Here is a 26,517-nt window from a genome sequence, read left to right on the forward strand (position 1 = left end):
TACGACACCGGAACAAAATCAAGCGCTAAAAATTGGCAACAGAAATTGCTTTCAACATCATAATTTTAGCTATTGGACGTCCCTTGCAGGACGTAGGCCTCCCAATATATTTCTGATAACACCGGTGGTAACCGAGCATCCAGCGCCTTCCTTACAAAACTTAAATACAAAGATGGTTGAATGAAAAAAATCAGGAGAAAACAGATATTTTGAAAGATGTCAATGTTATTTATTGGGTTTCGTTGTCTTATCGGAATTTGTAGTTCTACTAGATTCTAGATGACAGAGCGCTGAGGGATTACCTCGACTTTAGTAATTAAGCTACCTCAGAAATGTCGGCTAAAGCCATTACATTTCTTAGTTCATTGAATCATAAGAACGCCAAGCTCTCCATGGAGCAACAAGGTAAGAGGGAAGACAACCCTTGTCTTGGTCACAAAGCAAGAGGACGCCGAGTTCCGAATTGATCTGTTGTTATAGAATAAAGCAACCTAGAACTTAAGTTTTATACATTCATATAAACAAATATTGACATAAAGTTTTCCAGTTATCTAAATGAAAAAATAACGTTATGAAAAATTCATATGATATTATTATATCATACAGTAAATTCGGTGGCAAAATTCGGAATTCAAATTAAAAATTTTCCATAACCGTTAAGCGGAGCTAGATATAACATGGTGCTTCTTCGTGATTTTTTCCCTGAAAAATTCGTAATTCGTGTTAGTGACACCCTCGGCTACTCACTTTACCGTTTCTTACCCCCATGGAATAATTTTTGTTGGGTTATCTGTAAGGTAAAGTTTACGAAATTAACACAGTGACGATCTCACGATTTAAAGAAAATATCGATACTTCTATCCCATGTTCACTTCTGCGAGTGGAACGAATAATCGAGGCCAGATTTTAAGTGTGCCCGATCTAATGAGCAGCATTTAAACGACTTTTCAAAATTATTATTAGATAAATTTTGCACAATTCTTAGTTTTAATTTTTATTGAATAAAACGAATAATTATAGTAGCTTTTTTTATTTAAATTTAAAATTCAAATTCTGCCACCGTAATGTTTTATATTTTACCACCATAATATATTACACATTAAGTATGTTTATATATTTTCCTTGTGTTCTAATAACTTGTAACATATTTGTAAACGTAGTCGGAATATCCTGTTGACTCTAATTATTCTTGTATTCTAAATCTTCACATCCTAAATCATTTGCAGTTATAATTTTAAATAAATGTATTGTTGATATAGCTTTGTTACATACTGAACTATATGAATACTAAAAGTGCGGTCCAACTATGCATATGCAAATTCAAATTTAAAATATCTTTTTGAAGGTATTTACACGTACTTTCGAATCGTCAATTTTTATGATCCCGTTTTTGCTGCCTCTCGTTCAATATATGCAATTTGCTCCGCTGACAGTAAACCCCGAGATGGGCTTGCGATGAAAGAAGATAAAAAGGCGAAAGTAGGTGATGTGATTATTTACTGTCAGTACGGAGTTACAAAATTTAAAGCATTGTTGGACAAAAAGAGAAGAGATAAACAAATTAAAAAATAATATGGAATACACAATAATGGAACTATGAACACAGAAAAAAAATTAAGCTCTAACTTATAGCTAAACGCTACTTAATATTGATGTTTTTATAATACTTATTCATTTGAAAAATTCCCCATGCCCTGTGAACATATCATACACCAGAACCGTGCACGGCTCAACAAAGCACGCGACAGGCCGAGACAGCGCCTGGGAAAAATTTCCTAGTTACCGGAGCCATCGTATCTTCCACATACATCTTATTCATCATTCGTCATCAATCCTAAACAATCGCTTGACATATGAACTTGGGCATCCCTCGTATTCCAGTCTCCTTTTACTCTTGAGGGCCGCGTCCTTGTCCAACCTCTCGATGCATTCCGTCCCCGCTTTTACCCAAGTTATATCACCGCTGCATAAATTGTTTAATTTTTATTATTATCTGTTGTTTTTGCAACATTTCCTTTTACTCGTATTTTTATTGGTTATTTTGTGAACAATGAAGTGTAAATAAGTTATTGAAATATAATAAGCATACGCGATAAGAGAAGTCTATATTTAGATAGTTTTCATAAACTATACTTAATTTTTTTTAAATCATCCTTCAAATACTAAATTAACAGTGTCTATATTTTTACATCGTAAATACTATAATTATAGTATTTTTTTAGTTTAGTATTTATCAACGCTTTCTTCTTAGTCATGGAACTATTTGCATCGTCCTTTTCTGCTAAAAATGTGGTAAAGAAACTTTTATAAAGTATATAATAACGCTATGAATTACACAACATTAGATACGATCTCTGTCTATCTCTGGTTTAAATACATAATTAAATCTAATATCTTATAACTAATTATTCTTACAATGAAAACTTTGTTATCAATACTCAATGATCACGATATACCTGGAATCATATGGCTTCTTCTTGTAAGCCGATAGACGCCCACTTTAAAGCATAGGCCGCCGCCAAAGATCATCACTGTGACCAGCCATGCGCTACTCGCATCCAGCAACTTTCAACGACCTTTAATACGTTGAAGGTTCACCTACTGAGGGCCGTGATCGCTCGAGAACCTCTCCGCCTCAACGATTATCGGCTGCACGATGTGCCACTCCCATTGCTACTTCAGACGAACAACTCTAAGAGCTTGGTTCTGCTGTGGATCTCCTCAGCGAAACTCCGCGCTTAACATTCTCCATTGCCCTCTTGGTGACCTTGGGTCTCTTCATAAGGCCCATCATTAACGACCACGTCTTGGATCCGTAAGTTTTCACCGGCAACACACACTGGCTGAAGACCTCCATTTTCAAGCATTGCAGTATTTTGGCTTAGATACTTTAATATTCCTTTCGCCGAGTAGAAATCAGCTAAGATCGGATTAAACGAAATTCCACTCGCAAGGGAATTAAGAATACTCATTAAGTTCACGAAGCTAGCTGTGGACTGCTAGTTCTTTATAACACACTTCAATGACATCAAATTCCTATTATGCATATACATATATATACCTATAATTCTTGTCGATAAATTCCTATAATGAACTTGTGTACTTTGTCACAAAAATAAAACAGTATAATCTCATTCATTCTTCCACGCCCTCTTGGTCGTTACTTCATTACTTAACCCTTTCCTTACCGCAGTCCGTTCCTCCAAAGTGACGCTACTGAACCGGGCATGTGCGCCGCGAAGTGTGCCCATTGCATGGCAGAAAGCCGATGTTCGAATTTCCTCATTTGTGTCACATATTTAAAGTATTTACCGGTATGTTAATTAAAAATAAAACGATAATTCTAAGTAATTTATTTGGCTTACTTATATTTTATATTTGGCATTACAAGATTGATACCGGTTAACTCCGGCGCTGGTAACGAAAGGGTTAAGGTCGTGATAATAGATTTTGTTAACTCCAAGCCTTGTTACATAAGGTGACTTATCGAAAAATACCCATAGCACATATTTCATACACGATTCCTAAATGATGCTATAAGACCATCTCAGGAAACCATTCCTGTTTTCTATTATTTTTAAGTTTGAACTGTTAGTAGCCCAGTTATTTGGACTAGGTTTTGTAAGGAAAACAAATGGTACGTTGATCAAAAAAAAACTTCGTTTACGGTTTTTTATCGTCGTATGATTTATGATATATCTATTATTAAGCGCTGCCAATTGTATTTTGTTAAAAAAATAAATACAAAAAATACTTCTGTACAATAATTTTCTGTTTAAAAATAATGTCTCTTTAAGATAAATAAACTTGTTCTTATTTCAGAAAGTAATATTTAAAAAGTATAATGTAAATAAAAAAAAATATTTTAACCATTAAACCGAAACGGGATATTACCGCAATGGTAACATGTATTCTCACACGATATTATCGCTTCCCCTCTGCGGTTTTGCACACCGTAAAATGTTGCACTCGAAACTAACGAGGCAAATGGTATAAAGTTCGACGCAAGGAAAATTTAATCATTACCACTTCACAGTAACTGTGAAGTGAGAACTTATTCAACTGTCGGGCATCAAAATTTCAATTTAAAAATGTCCGTCGTCAAAAGTATCGAGTTACTCTTCGATCGTCCCAACGAAACCCTCATAACACCGAAGGGGGAAGATAACGACTTGTTCCAACTCACAGAACAATATCTGGTAAGTTAACATTTCATTTAAAGATCATGATCTTCACTATTTGAAACGTAGGACACCCACAGGCCAAAGGTTCGCTATATATTTCCTATGGGACCAGTTGGATGACGAGGTCAAAAGGCGTAAACAAAAAGAAAGAAAAAAACATGTTACTTTTCTTTTTATATTATTACTAGCTGTACCCAGCCCGCATCGCAAAATTAATGAACACCTAAACCCCAAGGGGGTTGGTGGGTGTGGGTGAAAATTCGTAAAATATCTTCGCTGACTTCTATTCACAGAAAGAAGTCTTCCCGCAAAATTTCAAGTATCTGTTTCTTAGGTATCGTGATGGTATATATGCTAGAGTCCCTATATATTTACATAACATTGACTATATCGCTGCCTTCATTTTTATTTTTTTTTCATCATTTGGTGATAATACATAAATTAATCTAAAGTTAGACAGTAACTTTAAGATAACACGAAATCTTTGTATTAGGTCGTACATGTAGATGTCAATGCGGCATCTCTCTGCCATCACTTGACCGATGAGACAACCATTATCTTAAAAATAGCAGCATTGATTTCGTTTTCCAAAATACCACCACTCTCTTTCCATTTTTCCATATTATTTTACCACATAATGCAGAACTCGTCTTGTCATTTCAAGACAACAAAAGGTGGCTCCTTCAATTCTGCGAATGATCTTCTTGATATATTTATGTATAATAAAATTTGTCTTTATACACTAATAATATGATATACAGGATGGTTTGTTATGGGTATAACAGTTTTTAAGAGGGCTTTCCCATTACCCTGTACAAAGCGATGACTCTAAAATATTTTACATTAATTAACTTTTTTCTTTTATGACAGGCCAATATCAGCCTCCAAGTCTGCATAGATAGTCAGTTAACATTAATTAATTTTAATAAGTAATGCTCCGAATTTTATAAAGTGTTTTATTGGCTATATTATCATTACGTTATTTATTACTTGTGATATTATTGTGATTTTACATAAAGGTGTACCATACATTAATTGACAGCAAATGAGCTATAAATTATCACCGTTTTGAAGCTTTTACACCTATTTAACCTATCATTTTGCATATATTTTAATCATTATCGAAAACGCCGAAAAATATTACAATAAATATGTACCAACTAGAAAATTCCTTTTGATAACATATTAAAACAAAAATAATGTTCTTTTTAGCCTAAGGATTATGAAAACAATGGCATCGAGCTCAACAACCGCTTCGGTGACGATGCCACCAACAAGATCCCGTTGAAGGATTTAGCGCAATTGCCACAATTTACTAAGGCATCTCAGCTCCCTGCCGATGCTGACTTTTCCCTATTCCTGCCCAGACATCAGGAAATGGCTACTGAAGTAATTGATGCTTTGATGCGTGAGTATTGCGAACAATATCACCAAAATATGCTTTATATCCTTGAACGTATTTTATTTACATGGGATTCACATAAATCAACGTCAATCCGTAACCAAGTGCTAGAGCACGTAGTGATTTAAACTTGGAATATTAGTTAACAGGACTCATGTCTAATATTTTTAGTCATTGTCATTTAAATAGGTAAATGGACCATGTGATGTTCTTTCTAAAATTATGCTTATAAATCATTACTTTTCTAATTACTTTTCATTGTCATATTACCGTAAGCCTTCTGTAAATGACATACAGAAACATCATACTGCAACGCATATAAAAGTATTCAAATAACAATATTTCTCAAACCATGTATTTAACTTAAGGTTGGAAGACACTGGAAACCAACTGCTTTCTAGTTGACATTAGAAAACTCTGGGAAGGCCTATGTCCATCAGTGGATGTCGGCTGAAATGATGACGTACTAAGTCATTATTTCATTCAACTTTATCCAAGCACATTATAAAAAAATAGGTGTTTTAATTAATTTTGGGGGTAGCTACTACTTTCTCTGTTATTAGCGGAATTAGATAGATAGAAAGGGAAAAACTGTGTATGTAAGCAGTTTAATCCAAAATACATGATTGTTTTACGTATTTTTTAGGATTATAATATTCACATAACATTACATTGCAACACTGATGAATAAATAACGCGTATTTTGCAAATCAGTTTTTGTGATTAATTTAATCACATATGAGCATTCTTACAAAGTTGCATATTAAAAAAGAAAATTTGTTGTATTTCTTTCATGACAATAAATATCTGATGCTCTGTACTTAATTAATTCTGTAGTACATTAATGGGGATTAGAATAAGCTTACCATATGTGTACAAAAACATTTTTATTATATTATTAATTTAAATAGCTTAATTCATTAAACTTCTAAAATTAGATCTATTAACCCATTAGGTGTTCCTGAAAACGAGCTTCAGGACTTCCTGTCAACATGTGTGTATGCTAGAGTGAACTTAAACCCACAACTCTTTAACTACTGCTTCTCCGTTGCTCTAATGCACAGGTTAGTAAAGCATTCCCATTTCTGTAGATAGCTTATTCTTTAGAGTGATAAAATAGCAATAACTATTAAAAAATTCCAGGAATGACACCAGAAATGTGAAGATCCAAAACTTTGCAGAAACTTTCCCATCTAAATTCTTGAATTCTCAAGTTTTTGCACAGGCAAGGGAGTCAGCAGCTGTAGTCCCGAAAGGCACACCCGTAAGTACATTACTTCTCTTTACCACCACAACAGTTCTCACATTTTTTATCTGTCCCAGAACAGAGAACAGGCTTGTAGTTGGGTGTCCATGGACCTAGACTCTCATTAGAATAAAAATCCATTGGATATGTGCCATCTTCTTTTAACCATTTAGAATTACCTAAGGAAACAGAAAATTCATATGGTGTAAGCAAAGGCTTAGGAAATGCTGTTCCCCAGTCAATTGATAATCTAGGACAAGCAACTTGAACAAATGCATCTAATTCAAACATTGAAAGTTTACTGGGAAATATTTCTGACAACAATATTTTTACAAAGTTTTTGTCAGAGTTTAGTATTTGTTTTTCTAAATTAGCAAGAACTTTAGTGCTTCCCTGTCTTCCCAATGTACCCAATATGAGTCCAAATTTACTAGCACTCTCAGCTGTTTTCAATTGGTTATGCCTGTTTGTTTGCATCAGTTTATGCTCATAAATTTCTGAAGTAAATTTTTTTTCATATGGGTCATATTTATAAGCTGATACATTAGGATTTGCTATCATAATCGATTCCAAATGAAATCTACCATCACCTAAATAAATAATTACATCAGAGTCCACTTTTGGTGCTGTACATCCTAATATTTCACCAGGGGAGAGTGGTTTACACTGTGGAACTGTGACAATATAGTCTTCACCGCGTAAATTCCTTGCTACAGAATGTAATGTTGTAACAAATTGAATTGTGCTAACTATTGCTAAATGAGTTTTCTTTGGAAAATTTAACTTAATTGTTTCTAAAAAATGTGAAGGATCAATTTTTATATCCACAAATATATAAAGTACTTTTATATCACTCGTTTGGTCTATAGGTATTAAGCACGAATGACCGTAATGCACTAGTAAGTCCACCCCGAGTGCACGCGCAGTGAAGTCGTCAATACAGCAGGCTCCATAGGTCACGTCACCCATAATAACTGTATCTGCTTCAGTGAAAGTTTCAATGATGTCACAAAGAGTGGTCGCGAACATTGTCAAACCTGAAAGTTTATAAACTGTAAACACCATAAGTTCTCGAGCGTGTTTAACGAAATATGATAACTCAATAATTTACCTTCAGGTAGCTGTAGCGCGACTCTTTTCGCACCAAGAGATCGTATTCTCCATATGGTTTTGTGAATTTCGAAATTATAATTTTGTGGAAGAGATTCACATGCTCTGTTTAATAAAGGATCATTCAATAATTCGTCAGGAATTTTATTCACTGAACGTATCACAGGTTTAAAAGTTTTCCTTTGCCCTTCAGGCTTTGCCCGGACTACAACAACACCCGGGTTCTTTAATAAATCTTCCATTATTTAATATATCATAATTTATCTGGTTATATTGTATAAAATTCGGAGGTTGATTTATATAAACATAAACACGCGCGAATAATTTTTGTGGCCTACGTGACTTTTCGCAATTTTTCCGCTTCGTTATCCGAAAGTGATTTTAAGAAATTATCATTGTTAAGTAGACTCACTTTCAACTACAATACAGACAATTAAAACAAAATTATATTTAAGACAAAAAAATTACAAAACATTATTAGCCGCTTCATAAAACTCGTGTGTTTCAAGTTTGTTATTAGTTAATAAATATTTTCCTTGTTGGAAGTCAGCGTATAACGTAGCGTAAATGTTGTCATAAAGTTACAAACGCGATAATGACAGTACCAATATTACGTTCCTTTCCTCGATATATTGATTGACAATTGAAAAATGTAATATTTGTAAAATTTTAAAAAAATTGGTTTCAGCGCACTCCAATTATAATCCCAAGGGATTACACTGCAACGGATTTAGATGTAGAACATCGGTTAGCATACTTTAGAGAAGATATTGGTGTCAATTTACATCACTGGCATTGGCATCTTGTTTATCCATTCACAGCAAGCGATAGAAGAATTGTAGCGAAAGATCGTCGTGGCGAATTATTCTTTTATATGCACAATCAAATTATCGCTAGGTTTGTTATTTTTTGCCAATGTAACAATGTAACTTTTTTATTAAATTAAAAATATACAAACCTTTCTGTTTTAATTATAGATACAATGGCGAGCGTCTTAATAACTCATTGCCTAGAACGAAAAAATTCAGTAATTGGAGGGAGCCAATTCCTGAAGCTTACTTCCCGAAACTGGACAGTCTTACATCATCACGAGGTTGGCCACCGCGACAGGCCAACATGCGTTGGCAAGACCTGAACCGTCCAGTTGATGGGCTAAATGTTACCATTTCGGATATGGAACGTTGGAGGAGAAACGTTGAGGAGGCTATAGCTACTAATATGGTCCGACTGGTAAGACTTTAAAGAAAAAAAATTAATGAAGTAAAAGCTATTTTTATAAATACTACAATAATAATTTGTTAAAATTTAGCCCAACGGGTCGACGCAGACACTTGACATCGACACTTTAGGCAACATGGTGGAATCCAGTATGTTGTCTCCAAACAGAGAACTTTATGGCAGTCTTCACAACAATGGACATAGCTTTTCAGCCTATATGCATGATCCAAACCACCGATACCTTGTAAGAAATAAATATTATTTAATATTTTTTGCTTAGTTATTTTTAAATTCGGTTTCTATAATCTATATTGTGTCTATGGTGAAGAATACCGTTATATTCATTACTGGTATAAATTATCAAATATTTGGAAAAGGAACGAAAATTTTCGAACAACGAAAGTCATTGAAACTTTATAAGTTTAGATTATTCTTTTAATACGATAATGGTTAAACTTGGAAGCATTTATTTTACTATTATGTCATATTTTGCAGGAAACGTTTGGAGTCATCGCCGACGAAGCCACTACGATGCGCGATCCCTTCTTTTACCGTTGGCATGCATTTATCGATGATTTGTTCCAAAAATACAAAGAATCTGCAAATGTTCGTCGCTACACCCGTTCTGAGGTTTGGTAACATTTAATTGAAATAAATAGCTAATGGGGTTAATTTTTTCGATTTCCTAATTTGAAAGTGAGAACGATGACAAGCAGTATCGATTTTAGAGACAAAATTGACTAACGAATTATAAATTAATGAAATAGATGAAATTAAAATTCAAAGTAACGACTTTGTTTATCAATAACAAATTAGATTTTCAAACAGAAGAAACCAATCTTAACAAGTTCAAAACACACAAGTACAAAATTGTCGCTGTTTATACATGTCTCTGTCTGGTTCAGATGTTTGCATAAATCGTGTCCTGTATTTATGTTATTATTTCCGACGTTTATCCTGTTGCTTAATAATATTAAAACAAACAGGTAAATCTAAGAGGCTTAATGATATACTAACCACAATTCAAGGAAAATATTACCACAAAGAAAATCTATTTCTTTACACTACATTTGTTTTCAATGATTTTTACCAGACTAGCAAACTGAAACTTTCATTAAATTATTGACAACTAGACCTTGAGTTTTAACGACTACATGTATTTAGGAATCAAAATTTTAATAACTTATAAGGTCTTTACTAAGACCAAAATCGACCGACGTAGCTCGATGAATTGCATTTTTGACGTGGTAATACGCGGGACGGATCGCTCGTGCAGCCGACAACTGTTGGGAGTACCGACAACATAGTCAATTTCATGGGAAGTCCCTGGATGCGGATAGCGTAAGACCGGTCATCGCTATCTTTGGGGGAGGGCTATACCTTGTAATGAGCCTTTAACAGCTGACACGACGATAATTATTTCTCATCGATAAGAATCATTTTGTTTATTTTAGTTGGAAAACCCTGGAGTGCAAGTGACGTCAGCGACGATCGAGAGCGCCGGTGGTCAAATGAACACTCTTAATACGTTCTGGATGATGAGCGACGTAGATCTTTCCCGCGGACTCGACTTCTCCGACAGAGGGCCGGTGTTCGCTCGATTCACTCACCTTAACCACAGACCTTTCCGCTATGTGTGAGTTTCATTTGTTTATTCATTTGACGAACAAATAAAAATTTACAACAACTGGACTTTAAGAAACAAAAACGTAACACATTAGGCAACCACAGACTATATAATAAACATACTTTAAGCGAGTGAAGACTGTAGATAGTTTGGTAGCGCTGAATTTTTTGGTTTATAATTTGATACTTTCAATAGGAGAAACTCAAATCGTCACTGTGTTGCAATTTTTAATCATTGTATTTGTATAATGTTCTCTGGTCAAAAAGTTTTTAATATATATATATATATATATACATAGTATTGACTATTTAACCAGGTTTACGTATTTATTTATAACAATTTTAACCATTAGAAATTTAATTCATTAGAATGAGTACTGTGTTTTAGTAAAGGTCGCGAGTTTTTGAGAATACAGGCATGTAGGAATCCACTCACAGGGCCTGCTATTAATCGTTATTTGTTTTCGAATGGTAGATTTTTTTCTTTTATTTATACTATTATATGGGATCTTTTAGTGACCGTTTGTGTACGTCATAAAAGAGTGCCAGAAGAGCCCGATAAGAATTAGGTTGAATTTCAGAATAACTACAAATTGATTAAATATTTTAATTATATTTTAGCATCAACGTGAACAACACCGGCAACGCTCGGCGTGCCACCGTTCGCATCTTCATTGCGCCAAAGTTCGACGAGCGCAACCTGGCATGGGCGCTTTCCGACCAACGCAAAATGTTCATCGAGATGGACAGATTCGTCGTTCCATGTTAGTAGCAATGCACTTTGAACTGATCTTATAAATAGAAATTGAACTCTCTCTTTCGACTTCTAAAATTAAATAATTTCTACGAGACAATAACGTATATTAGACAGGATGCCAACCTAAGACAGCGTACCATATAGAAGAGCTGCTGGAGTTTATTTCGCTACTCCCAGCGCTAATGGTTTCCGAAGCGGTAGTAGTAATATTAACTAGGATAAAGCAATCGATCAAGTTGAGGTTATAGAGCAAGGTTTACTAAGCGAATATTATCGATCAGATATCGAGCTGGTGGTACCTTACTACGTATAATGTCAAATTAATTATGTTTGTGTGTGTGTCATTGCTTGATAGAAGATATTTTTAATTTAAATGCATCTCTGTGTTTAAATTATTTCGAGTAGCCAACTAAATTACATTACACATTGAAGTACATCTTCACAAAATGTTCGAAGATGTAGTAAATATTTAATTTACTTCGCAGTGAACGCTGGCCAGAACACGATCATGCGCAACTCCAGCGAATCCTCCGTTACTATACCGTTTGAGCAGACCTTCCGTGACTTGAGCGCGAACGGACAGAACCCACGCCAGGGCAACCTCGTCGAGTTCAACTACTGCGGTTGTGGATGGCCGCAGCACATGTTGGTGCCGCGTGGCACGGAGGCAGGCGCCCCCTACCAGCTCTTCGTTATGCTGTCCAACTACGAACTGGATAAGGTAACAGTTTAGACCAGAGGTCCTTAGACTTTTTTTCTCGTAAAGTAATTTTAAAGTTCATCTGGTACACCTTTAGGCGGGGATGATCCTTTGCAGCTACATTTTTACCAAAGGTGGTCAAAGAAAAGAAGATCTAACTACAACCATCAATAGTAATTGAAAAAAATCGAAATTTATTGGTTAATTAACTTATTGTGCACTGAGTGGATGTCAAAAATGTTGTGAATAAGGAATATCCAAGTTATTACAAGTTACAGTCGCTGAGCTTTTTAAAATATTTTCTGCCGACACTAATAGATGAAGCCAAGCCAACATTTTAATTCTTCACTATCGGTAGCAGATATATTTTCGTGGACATCCCGCTTACGATTTGTAAACCCCCATTTTTTGTCACGCCAACGAAGACCTATGTCGAGTCTCCAGTAGACATCTGGGGACCGCCAAGATTACTTTGGGATCACACAAGCACCTACAAAGCTAATATGTGTGTATCACCATCGGCGTTATCATCATTTCCGACATAGGACGTCCAATGCTGGACATGGGCCTCTGCCATATATTTCCAATAAGGCCGGTTGGATAGGGGCTGAATCCATCGTCTTTCGAGGACCTTAAGAACGCGTTAATACAGCGAATCATCATTTTCCGTCGGCCTAATTCGGAAACCAATTAGACCGTTCTTAATTAACGCTGTGTTCAAAATTATGAGTGCAACTGGTCACCGTGAACATGATTTAATGTGAAAAGTAATTTTTATTATTTTTACAGTACGTATTTTTAAATTGTATTCATTTAATCTAGGTTAAAATACACATTATTTTTACTAGATCGAGCAACCTGGTGGTACAGAAATGAGTTGCAAGGAAGCTTCGAGCTTCTGCGGTTTGAGGGATAAGATGTATCCCGACCGCCGCGCGATGGGTTTCCCCTTCGACCGCCCCTCTGCAACCGCAAGCAGTATCGAGGACTTCATACTGCCGAACATGGCCCTGGTCGACGTCACCGTGCGTCTCCAGAACGTAACCGAACCCAACCCGAGGAACCCAAGCAATTAAATTCAATTTTTCTTTTTGTACTCGTATCTCATTTAAGCATGATTTTAAAAATGGAAGGCTGATTGATTAAGTCTTATGAATTTGTAAATATTGTACATAGTATTACAGAGCTATAACTAGATTAATTGACCCATATAGTTTAATAAAGTTTGCATACATCAAATAATACTTTTATTCTATTCTTTTATATATACACATCCGGAAAATAAAATTATAATAATAATAAAATGCTTATATTAGCATTGTAACATGGTTATTTATACGCCTACGGGAATATCATGGAGGGTACCCATAGTTCCACGGAGTGTCACGTTGTGACGACGTTTTGTCGCGGTGTCCTATTGCATTTTAGACGTTACTAAAAATACGTCAACTGTCAACAAGATGATTATTCTCTCTTCACTTAAACTGTGTGTTAACACGTTTAACTTCGAATGACAACTACAGTACAAACTAAATGTAACAGACAGAACTAAATGTAAACCCGGATGACCCGATCCGGTAAAATAGCAACATGTAGCGGCCCGAGCCGACGCTCCCCCGGAAGCCTTCGAGCTTTGTTAAAATATTTTAAAAAAGGTCTTAGACGCACTCTGCTCCTTGCCACCTCGTACCGGAGGAATCTGCTAATGACATTTGAGCAGCAATGAGACCAAGAAGAAAAAAACCTAAATGATGATGAAATATCAAACTTTATTTATTATAAACCACGTAAATTGCCAGATACAATGAAGAATATTACATGACAAATTTAAGTAACACGATAGTATGTATAGCGGAGTATTCATTCTATTTTTCAATTTTAGCAAATAACCGGATTCCGTTGAGGATTATAAATAGTCGTCTTGATAAAACTTACCTTGTTTAAAACTTAACTTTAGTTTACGAATTTCGACGTTTTCTTTACTATTATATCTATAAGTTTATTTTTGAGACAGACCACGCCTTCCCCTTTATGACTTGTTACACCTGTGCAAGCAAATCTTAATCACTTTCCAGCGCGCACTGAAAGCCACTGCATTTGTAAAAGCAAATGTATTCTTGATATAATTTTTTTTTTAGTTTTTGTATCTGTATTCTTGTTTTCGCGAAAGGGGTTGAAGTGATTTGAAGGAAATAGTCATTTACAAGTCAGGTGTTCCCCTAAATTAGGAGAACCTTAATTAATGCACTAATTGGTAATAGCTTTGCCACCAAACGTACTAATTTTTATGGCTTGGGGTTTGGCCTCCCCCACTCCTCTACCAAACCGCTTTGGAGCTCGTCAACGTTTGAAGAAGCCAGATTTCTGGCCCGAACCATTAGCTTTAATACGTCCCACAGATCCACAATTGCATTCATGTCTGAGCTAAACAGCAGTCCACCGTTTATATAGACTACGTTAAGGCTTACAAGAACAATACAAAAAACTATGATATTCACATGTACTACATAAACAACTAATATATTAATTCGTAACTTTGCTCCCGATCTCGCGCGGGGACGTAACGCATGGTGTACGGTGAGGGGTTAGTCTAACGCGCCGGCGCGAGATGCGTACCGACGAACTTTTATAAACTAGTACCGCACCGACATCGCGCGAAGTAATGTGTTATCGTGTCTGCACTGAGCTGGTACATCCTAACTTCGTTGGCGAACTATTGCTCATTGGTTATCTTACACGTACCAAGAAACAAGAGCCCGGCACTGACAGAGAGAATCCTTTTCGTAGAGCCGGTCTCGCGCCAGTACGTGATATTTTTTATTTTAATTACCTTTCATAGGCACATGGTCCCCTTATTTAATAACATTCGAATTCTTATTAAACAAATAAACAACAACAAAATAAATCTGATTTTTATATTGACACTGGCGGTGAAGCTGTTTGTATTTGGGTGCAGTTTGTATTGGGAAATGTTGGTAATAATAAAATGTAAAAGGGAAAAAAATTAAACTTGTTTCAAAATTTATAATTAAGTTAAATTTATTTAAATAAGTTAAATGTCAACAATTCTTTATTTTTTTACAGCTTAAACTAGGTGTACAACAAATAGAGACGAAATTTTATTACAACATTATAAAGTTCAAATCAAATAATTCATTTTTACCTGAAACGCTGTGATGATATACCTGTTAGACAAAAAAAACAAACTTTAAAATTTTAAAAAATATATACATGTAATAAAATTGGTAGAAGTAAATCAGACCTATCATTTATGGATATCACATTGTTATCAAAGTAACACATGTTTGGCTCGTGTTCATAATCATCATGTAATTTTATGTATTATAATCAAATTAATAATACAAATACAAAGGAATTAAAATATACATAGCAATAATTGTACTTTGAATAACGAACAACCAGATCATGCACCAAGTTAACAAAAAAATAATAATTGAACAAATTAAAAATAAATCTATTTTATCTATCCATAATCTAATTTAGAAGGTATTTATTAATCATTATTAAAAAGTTATTATTTACATACTGTTTATTATCAGAATGCATTATCGATATAGATGTAGATAAATGTCTACACTATTTATTTTCAAACAACTTATAATCTCCCAAGGTAAACACTGGTTTTTGTACATATTTTATGATGTTCATTCAGAGTTGAATTCCTGACTAAATAACTTTTCGAAATTTGACATAACTCATCAAGTACCCATTGAAAACTTGAACTTACAAGAGCAATACTTATTACCAATACTTCATTTTTACAAAAATGTAATTGTCATGTATGAATGGAAGACAAGTTTAAGAAGGATAATAACACTGGATCATCTAAATAGCAACAAAAAAGCAGACTTCTAAAAATTACATATTTACAAAAGAGCATGGAACATTCAATGAAAATGGTGGCAATTTTAAGACTCCCTGAGCAATTACTATGTTTTTCTGCAATTCATTATAACTTTTATATTTGTATATTGGTTTTATTACGTATATCTAACTTTCGTTTCTGCAATATTGAATTCATTAATACTTCTTTTTTTTTTTTCATATAAACAATTTTGCAATATTTTTTCGTAAGTAAAAAATTACTTAATTCTGAGGTATAAATTTTATTATCATAATTTGATCTGGCAATGTCAACTTACCGTAGAAATTACATGTCACGCAATTAATCTGAAACAGATGAAAAAAAAAACTATTATGATAAGTTTTTAAGATGAAAGTTTGTATGTGGTAAACAAAATTAATATCAGGCCTATCATAAAATATCATGTGTTTATCATATATTCACATTTCGGCTCGTGAATTCTCTCATCATGTACCTTTCGGACAATGTCTGTCCAAATAACCTCAAAGATAAGAATATAAAGATATGTGGTATTAGCAAACGATCGAGTCAATAATCTTATCTTGTTGAATAAATATCGTAGTATCGACTACTCTCGTTAAAAAGCTTGTTATAGCTTATTGATAAAGATTTTTATACTCGTTGATATAGCACGTGGTAAATACCATGAATCTAATATTGAATATCAAATGAAATTTACTTTGGATTCTAACTAAATACTATGATTGTAACTAATAAAACAATTCTAAATTAAACTATAATGAAAATGTACTTACAATATTAAAAATGAATTCCTTCAGTTAGTTCCGATGTTCACTACTCTAAAGCTCGTAACGAAAAGAGTGACGTATCCATCTTACAGTGGGTGCAAAAGACTTTAGATTGACATGCCATAGATAAAAATATTAGTGAAACAATAATTATTTAAAAGAATCGAAACGAATATAATTTTTATTTTGGATGTTGCTTCAACCTATTTCGTGTAAATAAATAATCGCTATTTGTTTCAATTCCAAACAGGATAAATTCAAAAGATAGTTTGAGACTGCGTTGACTCGTGGCTAATTAATTTCGGATTTGCCTTAAAATGTATTATTTCTCAGACATTTCTCTCGTCATGCTAATACCTATGTAACATTTTCGAAAAAGTTCTTTATTTCCTAATTTCTTCTAGTGGTTATTGTAAGTAATAATACTTTGCGAAAGATTGAGACCGAATTTTACATTCGAAATAACCAACGAGTGCACTATATAATTGCGATAAATAGAAAGATACCAATACATTCTTTATTGCACTAAAAATTAAAGTGGTCTTCGTGGATTGCTATAACAATAACCGATTTCATGAAAGTATTGAAATATGAACAAAACACATGAATAAATACGCAGTAGGCGTTCAAAGCAACTCTAAAATACAAAAATAAGTTTTAATATTCTGTAAAGTATTTAATTAGCCTCTTCATTTGTAATCGCAAGTTCAAATAGTATGGCGGCATAGACTAAGAGATAATGAAACGTGATGTATCTAATCAGAAATTATTTAATTGTTAGCAGTAACCTAAGTCTGGTTAGTGTACAGCGCTTTTTCTCCTCTAGTTAAACATTCAACACAAAAAATGGCAATTAGCTTCTAGAGAGCTTTTGTAGACAACGACATTTTCGGGTTAAAACTTTAGGCAAATGTAATTTCGTACATAACCTGAACCAAAAACGTCCTTTAAACTTCCTTTATTTAATAAAATAGTAAGTCTGGCCCAAGGACAACTGGCAAAATTTATAGCGTAGAACTAGAGCTTTTAATAGGATGGCTCACAACTTGTATCGATTGAACATAACTAAAATTATTTTTTTCTAAAATCGTTGACCAAGTTTTTTCCAAGCTTTTTCTCTCGAAGATATTTACGTTATATTATGGCTAAAACAATGACGCAAAGTAAACTAAGGAGAAGTTGAAGAAATCTCCGTAAATTGATCTCTCGTTAACTGGATATTTTAAAGGGTCCATAGAGACTTAGATACTTGGGCGCTCTTGACTGCAAAATAGGCTTAAGGCGACAAGTTCGTCTATTGACCACAAAATCAACAAAAAAATTAGAAATGTCCGCTGCCTATTATTAGAGTAAAGTCGATATTTCACTAGATGATATACGTAAGTTCGGTCCTTGTGCTTGCCCTACTAAGTACCATTTGTACAAAACAGCAACTTGCGCAGTGCCATGTATCGTGGAAGTGATGCTACACACCTTCCCTCCAATGTTTAAAAGCGTCACGTCCGTACTTTTATTTTCCCTTGAACCACGCCAACTCGCTCAAGTTATCTACAGATATAAGATCCAACAAGATCGCCTGTCCACCTAATGGGTGAATACTACGCTGCGCTTGCCTGTACATGATCTCCACTCTAAAGTTGTAAGGCTCCAGTAACCATCTATTTTATGCGTTAAGTCGTTTGTGCACTGCTACTTCAACTTGCTAGTCCATTGGGCTCTTGTTACATTTGTTCGTCTACGGATCTCCTTATTTCTAACCACGGCACTCTCCTTTGCTTGTTGGGCTTGTCAATGAGGAAAGAACATGTCTCTCACAATCCATACAAGTAAATAACATCGGAATGTCTGAAAACTACTGCGTTTTTCCACATATGAATAAATATACGGTACTTCTAACAAAATTGCAATTTTTTTTCATTTTTATATGTCTGTCCGTTTGTTCTGGCTAATCTCTGAAATGGCTGGACGAAATTGACGGGACTTATACTGGCAGGTAACTGATATAGTAATGAGTAACAGGCTACTTTTATTTAAAAAAAAATAAACGAACTTAATATTTAGTTTTTTGTTGAATTCCACACGGACGAAGTCGTTGCTGGAGTTTCTTTGTCCATCTATTTTTCCAGCGCTTACGTTTTCCATGTTCTTGCAATATTATCAAGCCGAAGTTCATCTATCCCAGGCATTCTGGAGTGGGAAAGCTAAATAGATTACGAGTGACAGCCCAAGCGAGTCTCCACATCCTACCCGTTGAAGCCGTACTCGAACATATTATAAACAAGCGGTTCGGTGCTTATACCAAGCCTATAAAGTATTGGGTTGGGGAATAAGTTAACTGCGTTTTTATATTTTCTATTATATTATAACGATTTGTTTTCTATTTAGCAAAGGGTAAGTATTCATTCGATAGAATTCTTTCTACTTTACAAAACTATGTTAATTTTATTTTGAGATAGTAAGTTATTTAATTTTTTATTAGTTAGAGTCTAAGAAACGTAATACCCTAGAGGTCAAAAATCAACATTTTCGACACCTACTATGTGTCGAGGTCAAAAAGCTGCTGAAGCAACCCGGAGCATTTACATTGTGTATGGTGGAGGTGTCATAGGCGAGTCTGCAGCACGGGAATGGTTTGAAAGTTCAAAAATGAGACTTTGACATCGATGCCTCCTCGGATGCCTCCTGCCATGAAGAACGTCTCGAATCACTTTTGAAAGAAACTATCGCCAAACCAGTCGCGAATTGGCGGAAAAATAAACTGCGGCCAAAAAACAATCCTAAATCACCTTCATTCAATGGGGTTTACCGAAAAATTGGGAGCCTAGGTGACTCATAAGCTCAACATAACGCCCACCATCGACCAACATGCGGTCATGTCATAAACAGCTTTTTTGTACCGAATCATCACAGATATGGTACCACGGTCAACAAGGAGTTCTACGCTACATAGCGTGAATGAGGCTATTCGACTGAAAAGACCTGACCGACATGGTCAAACTATACTCCTTGACGATAACGCTAACCTTGTACCTGCCACAGTTGAACCTTTATACTGTATCGCCCAATTACTAAGCTTTAAGTCGTGACGGATGCCACAATTCAAGTAAAAGATTAATAATTATAGTGTATACAGGCGACGGAATTCGAATAACCGCTGAAGTGCAATAGGATTGTATAACTTATGCGCCATGCGGCTGTAGGAACCCTTCATAACATTATTCCCACAGGTGTGTATATAGCATTGGAACTGTTAATACAAGTTGGCGTCTTTTTCAGTTTCGACAAAGCTTCAACTGATGCAATAAATGAATGATGCAACTAGCATTCGCTAAAAGTGTTCCGCGAGAAACAGTCATGTTATTTACTTCACTTAAGTCTTTCATTTTAATTACTATAGGAAACCTCTTTCGACATTTATGATATTCTATTTTATACAAGAGATCTACCACAACATTTAATGGATTCAGGCGTTACATTGCGGAAGTCCATCCTAAATAAGAAAGGACCAATATCTAGCCACCTCCGCACATGCAGTGGTTGTCGTGCATGAAAGTGCACCGCCCGCCAGCCCGCTCGTAAATGCGCATGCGACAGACAATGCCGACTACACAACCGCCACCGTAAATTCACTCTCTTCAAATGTAATTTTAGATTATCTCTAATCTTAAACCACCGGCGAGATTCCGCTTCTAACCAGACCTTCTGAGCCTTACGTATAGCCATATCAGCCGCATGGCTGACCGTGTTGGAACGGATATTAATATAACCCGGAACTACATTTAACCGCTTACACTGTTGGTTAAACCAAACGTTTTGAGCTGCCACCCGATGTAACTTAGTTAATTTGATGTATAACCTCGCCTGTTCAGCTAGGCATGCTGATCTTAAATATTTAATGGATTCAGGCGTTACATTGCGGAAGTCCATCCTAAATAAGAAAGGACCAATATCTAGCCACCTCCGCACATGCAGTGGTTGTACTACACAACCGCCACCGTAAATTCACTCATGAATTTACGGTGGCGGTTGTGTAGTTGGCATTGTCTGTCGCATGCGCATTTACGAGCGGGCTGGCGGGCGGTGCACTTTCATGCACGACAACCACTGCATGTGCGGAGGTGGCTAGATATTGGTCCTTTCTTATCTACCACAACATCATAATTATGAATTCAAAATTGTTCATTTGTTATTATTAATTCAATTATTGCCATAATCTGGCCAAAAGCTGCGTCTGCCTCTCGAAAAGTTTACGTTTCGACTGTAACCTCTGTACCGCGTGTTATGTAACTATACCTATAATGCTAACCCATAAATGTTTACAATAGCATTAAAAATAATTGAATCGTTATAACATTTAAGTATGTAGTGGCATCACGGCAACATCCTGTTCATTGACACTGAAAATTATACTTACTTGTTACTACAGATATCAAGCTACTTTTGAGCATTTATTCAAACAATCATCATTTCGATACTTATTGTTGTTTATTTATCTGGATCACTATAGTAATACAAATATTCTACTCGATTTGTTTCCCTGGTTTCGTGAAACACTTGAAGTCAAATATATATTAATGTAAACAAATAAACCATTCCCAAAGATCAATCAATACAAGACACGTAATATGAATACTACATTGAATACTTACAGACGTCGCCACGTAGCGTGGGGTGGGCCAGAACAGAATCTAGGTTTAATTGTGAAATTAAATGATAGCATATAACAATGAATAAATATAAAAACCTTTTTACGGCATCTGTTGTATTGATAATTCATTTTTTTAAATTTGTCAAGGAAATGTGTGACATGTTCTTGTATTACAAAAAAATATGAACTTTATCGTAAAACTTTAGTTCCTAAAAATTCACTTTTATAAAAATTATGATAACAATATCCCAATCATTAAATTGATAACACATAGCAATTAAAAAAATGGTCTTGACTTTGAAATATTAGGAAAATTCTCATATCCCATCAGTGGGAATATTCATAGGCAAATAATAATAATACCGTCGTGCCGCCTTTTCATTAATTTTTATTATCTAAAAATACTGATATCACAAATAAAAATAAACATTTATACTTACTTCCTAACTTGAATTATTTCAGATGATCATAAAAAACTAATTCTTTGATATTACATTTAAGAAGAGGGTTTTTTTTATTAAAACGTATATACATTCCAACTTTTAAAAACTGTAGAATATTAACATATTACTTGTAAAAAAAATTAGTGGTTTTTTATAGAACAAGCTTATGAAACAATGGTGAAAAATAAATGAGGAATTATACTCACGATGGTCTTTTTATTAAATAAAAAAAATACACTTTTCAGTTCTATAAGTACATCAACAATTTAGTAAACTTTTACCAAATCAACACTCCAGTCTAACCTGAGATCAGAATTAAATAAGACCGATGTGCTGTGCAATTTCTAACCATGTTTATGGCTGGTATTTAGAATGGTGTGGGGATTTATTTTCCTTAATATTCTCTTACGGAATAAGTCTGTTATAATCACCTTATTGATAAACTTATCTTATATCATAATTAATGTATTATACAAGAGTTATATAAAAGTAAATTATATTTTTACAATGTAGAAAAACCAGTTGACTAATTGTTACAGGCAGACCAATGTCAATGATGAATGCAATAAATAAAATTAATTAAACAACACATTGTGATAACTGGATCAGTTATGCTTGTAAGGGGTGGGCTTATCTATTCCTGGAAATTAACAAATAAACATTACTATCCTAAACACATTGAGAAACTAAATTTAAAAACCTTTTCTTAATTAGTTGAAATTTAAAGTATTCTATGCCTAAATACACATTCAATTACTTTTACTAAATGATATTAAGTGAGGATACAGATCTTTTATAAAATATAATCACAATTTGTGACATTCATGGAAAAAGAACAGGATTAGAGTTGTACAGTGAGAAGCATTAACAGTCGCAACAAAATACATATTTAGTTGGACATCTAATCAAGTAGCAAATTTTATACATAGAATTTACATCCTTAGCTATATTTGTAATTTGTGTTAAACCACAATTAAATTAACTTATGCAATCATTCACACTTACTTAACTAAATTGTCACTAAATCTTTGCTTCCCAAATTATTATATATTTAAATAAGTATGAATATAACTTAGGTCTATTTACACAATACTGCTTTATATCATGAAGGTGCATCACTGAAATGGGCTAAGTGTATTTTGGGTGTCAGGGGAACTTGAATGTTCATTCATTGTTAATGTTATTTACCTTTTGCTGTGATGGTTACATTTGTTTTGGGTTGTGGTATAATTGTTATCTCATCACTGATTTTTAATGGTTTGAGCAGAGGATCATTGTCTGCAGGCTTTCCAGGAATAGCAGCAGTCTTATTCTTGTCCATAACTCGTTTAGCAACCACACTGTGGGCAGAGTATACATGGTTCTCAAACTGTTTATACATTCCAAATGTGGCAGTGCAAACAGTACACTTGTATGATAAATGTGCTGGTTTTAGAGGCATGTTATGATCTCTAGACACATGGTTCAGTAGTTTCCACTGATATACTCGACCACACACAGGACACCTGCCAGCATCTTTACCCTTGTTTGCTGCTTCTTGCATAGAACTTGTTACCAAACCATGAGAACCCAATAAGTGCCTCTCAAGACCTTGATCGGTGAAAAACCTAAATTGACACTTCTGACAATTCAGTGGTGGTCTATTGTAAATCATTTTAGGATGTATTTTCACTTTGTGTATCCATTGCATATGATTTCTTAATTGTTCCAAGTCTTTAATATATCCATCACATATTTCACAAATAACAAATGTAGCCTTTGAGTTTTGTGGAATTTGGGAAGATGATGGTTGTGGTGCTCGGGGTAAAGGTGTTATGGATATTTTTGGAGTCGCTGATTGATGGTTTCCAGCTTGATTGTTTTGCATCATAGGATAATTACTAATAGTGGTTCCAGAAGGTGGGTTATTATGCATAATCATAACGCCACTGCGTAAAATTGGAACTCCTGAAACAGGTGGTCGAACAGGATTTGACATGGGTGGACGTCCTCGTGGGCGGCCAAGTACAGGCATTGTTGGTACAACATTAACATTTAGGGGGGGCCGTCCCAAATTATTAACACCAACTTGTGATCTACTGAAATTCTGTTGGTAAGGACCCACCATATTGTTTCGAGGTCTGTTTAACTTTGGTATTTTTGCTGGAGGTTCCCATTCAAGTGGAGGCGCTAAATTAAATTCGGGTTTAAACTTCTTTGCACAAGCAATAAGATGTCTTGCCAGCTTTGTTTTACTGTTGTCTTCAAAATGACAACTAGCACATTGCTGGTAAGCGGGGGCTCTTTCAAGCCTACCTCTAATATTGTGCTCAGCTTCCATGTGAAACAATATGTCATGAGGACTACGAATTTCAAATGGACATGTATTACATTTATAAATATTATGCCTCATATGTGGTGCTTCCAAATGATGAGCCATTATAAGCATGGACTCCGTCTTAAAACTACAAAACTCACATTTCTTTTGTTTGAGTGCATATGGTGCATTAGTTTTTTTACTGAACTCTAAATTCTGGGTGAGTGATACAATAGCAGATTCAGTAGCCTTAGTGCTTCGACCAGATTTTTTTTCCTTATACAATTTTCTATTTTGTTGCTTTAAAAGATCGCTTTGGACAAATTCTTGAACAAGATTAAGTCCTATGTTAATAAAAAATTGGCCAAGAGAACAGTCAAAATAACTATCACCTTTGCCCATAAGCCCTTTTGATATTATACTAATAGGATCTTTCATATCTCCATCATCTTTATCTTTAATAACTACTGTATCATCATCAGATATTGCATCCTCATCAGAATCACTAGAAGACTCCCCATCCCATGAATCATCATCGTCCATATTACCTCTTCTTCGTTTCTTCTTTTCTACTTTCTTTGCCTTTGCTATTTCTTCAACTTCCTTCCTGTTGTCTTTATCACTATCAATATCTTCATCTGATTCAGACTTGTCAGGTTTACTTTTCTCTCTTTTTCCACCATCTTTTTGTGCTTTCTCCTGATCTTCTTTTAGCTTAACTTCATCTAATTGCTTTCCAAGCTTATCAACAAATTCTCTAAATGGTTTAATTGAAGGTTTCTCATAAACATAAGGTACTATAAATGAAGGTGCTTCAACCACAAACATGTCATCAGTTAAAGAAGGCAAGATGTTAGGTTGAGGTGTGGCAGGTGAACTATTTTTAGATACACTTGTTTTACTACTGATTGGAGTAATAGTTGTACCGCGTGCAGCAATACTTTGACATAAGTTATGAGCATCAAAACTACTAGTAGACATTTTATTTTGCACTGGTGCAGTACTTTTACCTGATAATATGGAGTTGGTGTCTATAATAACAACGGTTGGTTCTTTACTGTCTCCTTCATTTGCATTATTTTGTTTAGTTGCAAGTTCAGCTAAGTTTTTAGTGTCACTAATCACAATTGGCTTTGTTTTTTGGGATTGATTAAGGGGATCCTCAATGGATACCTCTTCTATGTCAGACTCCTCACCACCATTCTCTACCGTTTCAGGACTTTTCTTTTTCTCCTCATCTCCATCTTTAGTACTTTGTTGTGATTCATCAGAACTATCATTGGTGTCTGTACTAGAACTTGAGGAATCATCATCATTAGTAACTACACATTCATCTTCATCACTTGTAATCTCATGCACTTCAGGGCTTGGTGAACCACCATTTTGACTTTGAGGTTCATTTTCATTTTCAGAGTCACTACTATCTTCTTTAGGTTGACTCCCTTGTGATGTGTCATCGTCACCTTCAGTACGATCGTCTGTGAAATCAAAATGAGTAATTTATTTTAGAATTAATTATATTAATTAATAACTACGACACATAATACGTCACGACATAACTAGTTTTTAAAAGAAATAACTTACAACCCTATAAACAATGAAGGAGGCTTGCCGGCAATAACGGAATTTCAATGTTATATTAAACGCGTAAACTCTTCTTTAATACTAACACTGAAGTATAGCTTAACCTAAAACTTACTCCAGTTAAGTGCTAACTAATAATCAATGATGGATATTAGGATGAAAACAAAATTTTTACTTATTGAATACTGACATTAAATCATGTGAAGTATGAACCGCCATATGGGATTCCATGGCATTGGTCCGAAAACATAATTCCATCATCTTCATAAAAATGATATAGTTTTCTCAAAACAGCTATTTAAATCTTAATATAATTGCATTAATTAAATACCTGTAGCTGTAGAAATAGACATATTCCCGAGCTTTTCGTATCAAAAATCAAAAAAATAGCACAATAGCACAGTAGCGGAAACCAAACCAAATCAAGCTGTCATTTTAAAAGGTTCTTTAAGTGTCATGTTCTGAAAACGACGAGACGCCGACATTATTTCTTATGATATTTCGTAGCTCTATGATTTATTTTAGTATCATATTTTATTAACAACATTTTCTGATTAAATAAAAAAAAATATTGAACACCGTTATATATGTTTCTGATGTCTTTTAGAAATCTCTTTGAAAATATTTTTTCTACAACATTAACAAATAAAAAACTTTGCATTTCAAAA

At 34.6% G+C, this 26,517-nt stretch overlaps 3 protein-coding genes and 1 long non-coding RNA gene across 4 annotated transcripts; 1 reads left to right on the top strand and 3 right to left on the bottom strand.

The window, feature by feature from the left end:
* Positions 1 to 4,034: 4,034 nt before the first annotated feature.
* Positions 4,035 to 13,485, top strand: LOC137924186 (phenoloxidase 1-like). The gene is made up of 12 exons (XM_068767549.1): positions 4,035 to 4,199; positions 5,397 to 5,592; positions 6,542 to 6,650; positions 6,730 to 6,850; positions 8,631 to 8,839; positions 8,920 to 9,172; positions 9,252 to 9,404; positions 9,656 to 9,790; positions 10,615 to 10,796; positions 11,408 to 11,550; positions 12,029 to 12,264; positions 13,092 to 13,485. Exons 1-12 carry the CDS (start codon positions 4,092 to 4,094, stop codon positions 13,317 to 13,319), a joined length of 2,073 nt encoding a protein of 690 aa, XP_068623650.1. The 5' UTR covers positions 4,035 to 4,091; the 3' UTR covers positions 13,320 to 13,485.
* On the bottom strand, positions 6,459 to 8,263 carry Dph1 (diphthamide biosynthesis 1). The gene is made up of 2 exons (XM_068767550.1): positions 7,944 to 8,263; positions 6,459 to 7,869 (listed from the first exon to the last, which is right to left on the bottom strand). Exons 1-2 carry the CDS (start codon positions 8,182 to 8,184, stop codon positions 6,860 to 6,862), a joined length of 1,251 nt encoding a protein of 416 aa, XP_068623651.1. The 5' UTR covers positions 8,185 to 8,263; the 3' UTR covers positions 6,459 to 6,859.
* A 1,824-nt stretch (positions 13,486 to 15,309) lies between the features above and the next one.
* On the bottom strand, positions 15,310 to 16,961 carry LOC137924312 (uncharacterized). Its single transcript, XR_011107590.1, has 3 exons — positions 16,885 to 16,961; positions 16,407 to 16,434; positions 15,310 to 15,428 (listed from the first exon to the last, which is right to left on the bottom strand). It is a non-coding gene; the product is annotated as an uncharacterized lncRNA (long non-coding RNA).
* Positions 16,962 to 22,165: 5,204 nt separating this feature from the next.
* Positions 22,166 to 26,283, bottom strand: LOC137924191 (MOG interacting and ectopic P-granules protein 1-like). The gene is made up of 2 exons (XM_068767554.1): positions 26,181 to 26,283; positions 22,166 to 25,743 (listed from the first exon to the last, which is right to left on the bottom strand). The coding sequence occupies exons 1-2, from the start codon at positions 26,200 to 26,202 to the stop codon at positions 23,150 to 23,152; spliced, it is 2,616 nt and encodes an 871-aa protein (XP_068623655.1). The 5' UTR covers positions 26,203 to 26,283; the 3' UTR covers positions 22,166 to 23,149.
* Positions 26,284 to 26,517: the final 234 nt, after the last annotated feature.

Source organism: Battus philenor, unplaced genomic scaffold, assembly GCF_028537555.1.
Source record: "Battus philenor isolate CCGP_79_NKW_IND1 unplaced genomic scaffold, ilBatPhil1.0.hap1 SCAF_23, whole genome shotgun sequence".
Lineage (NCBI taxonomy): Eukaryota > Metazoa > Arthropoda > Insecta > Lepidoptera > Papilionidae > Battus > Battus philenor.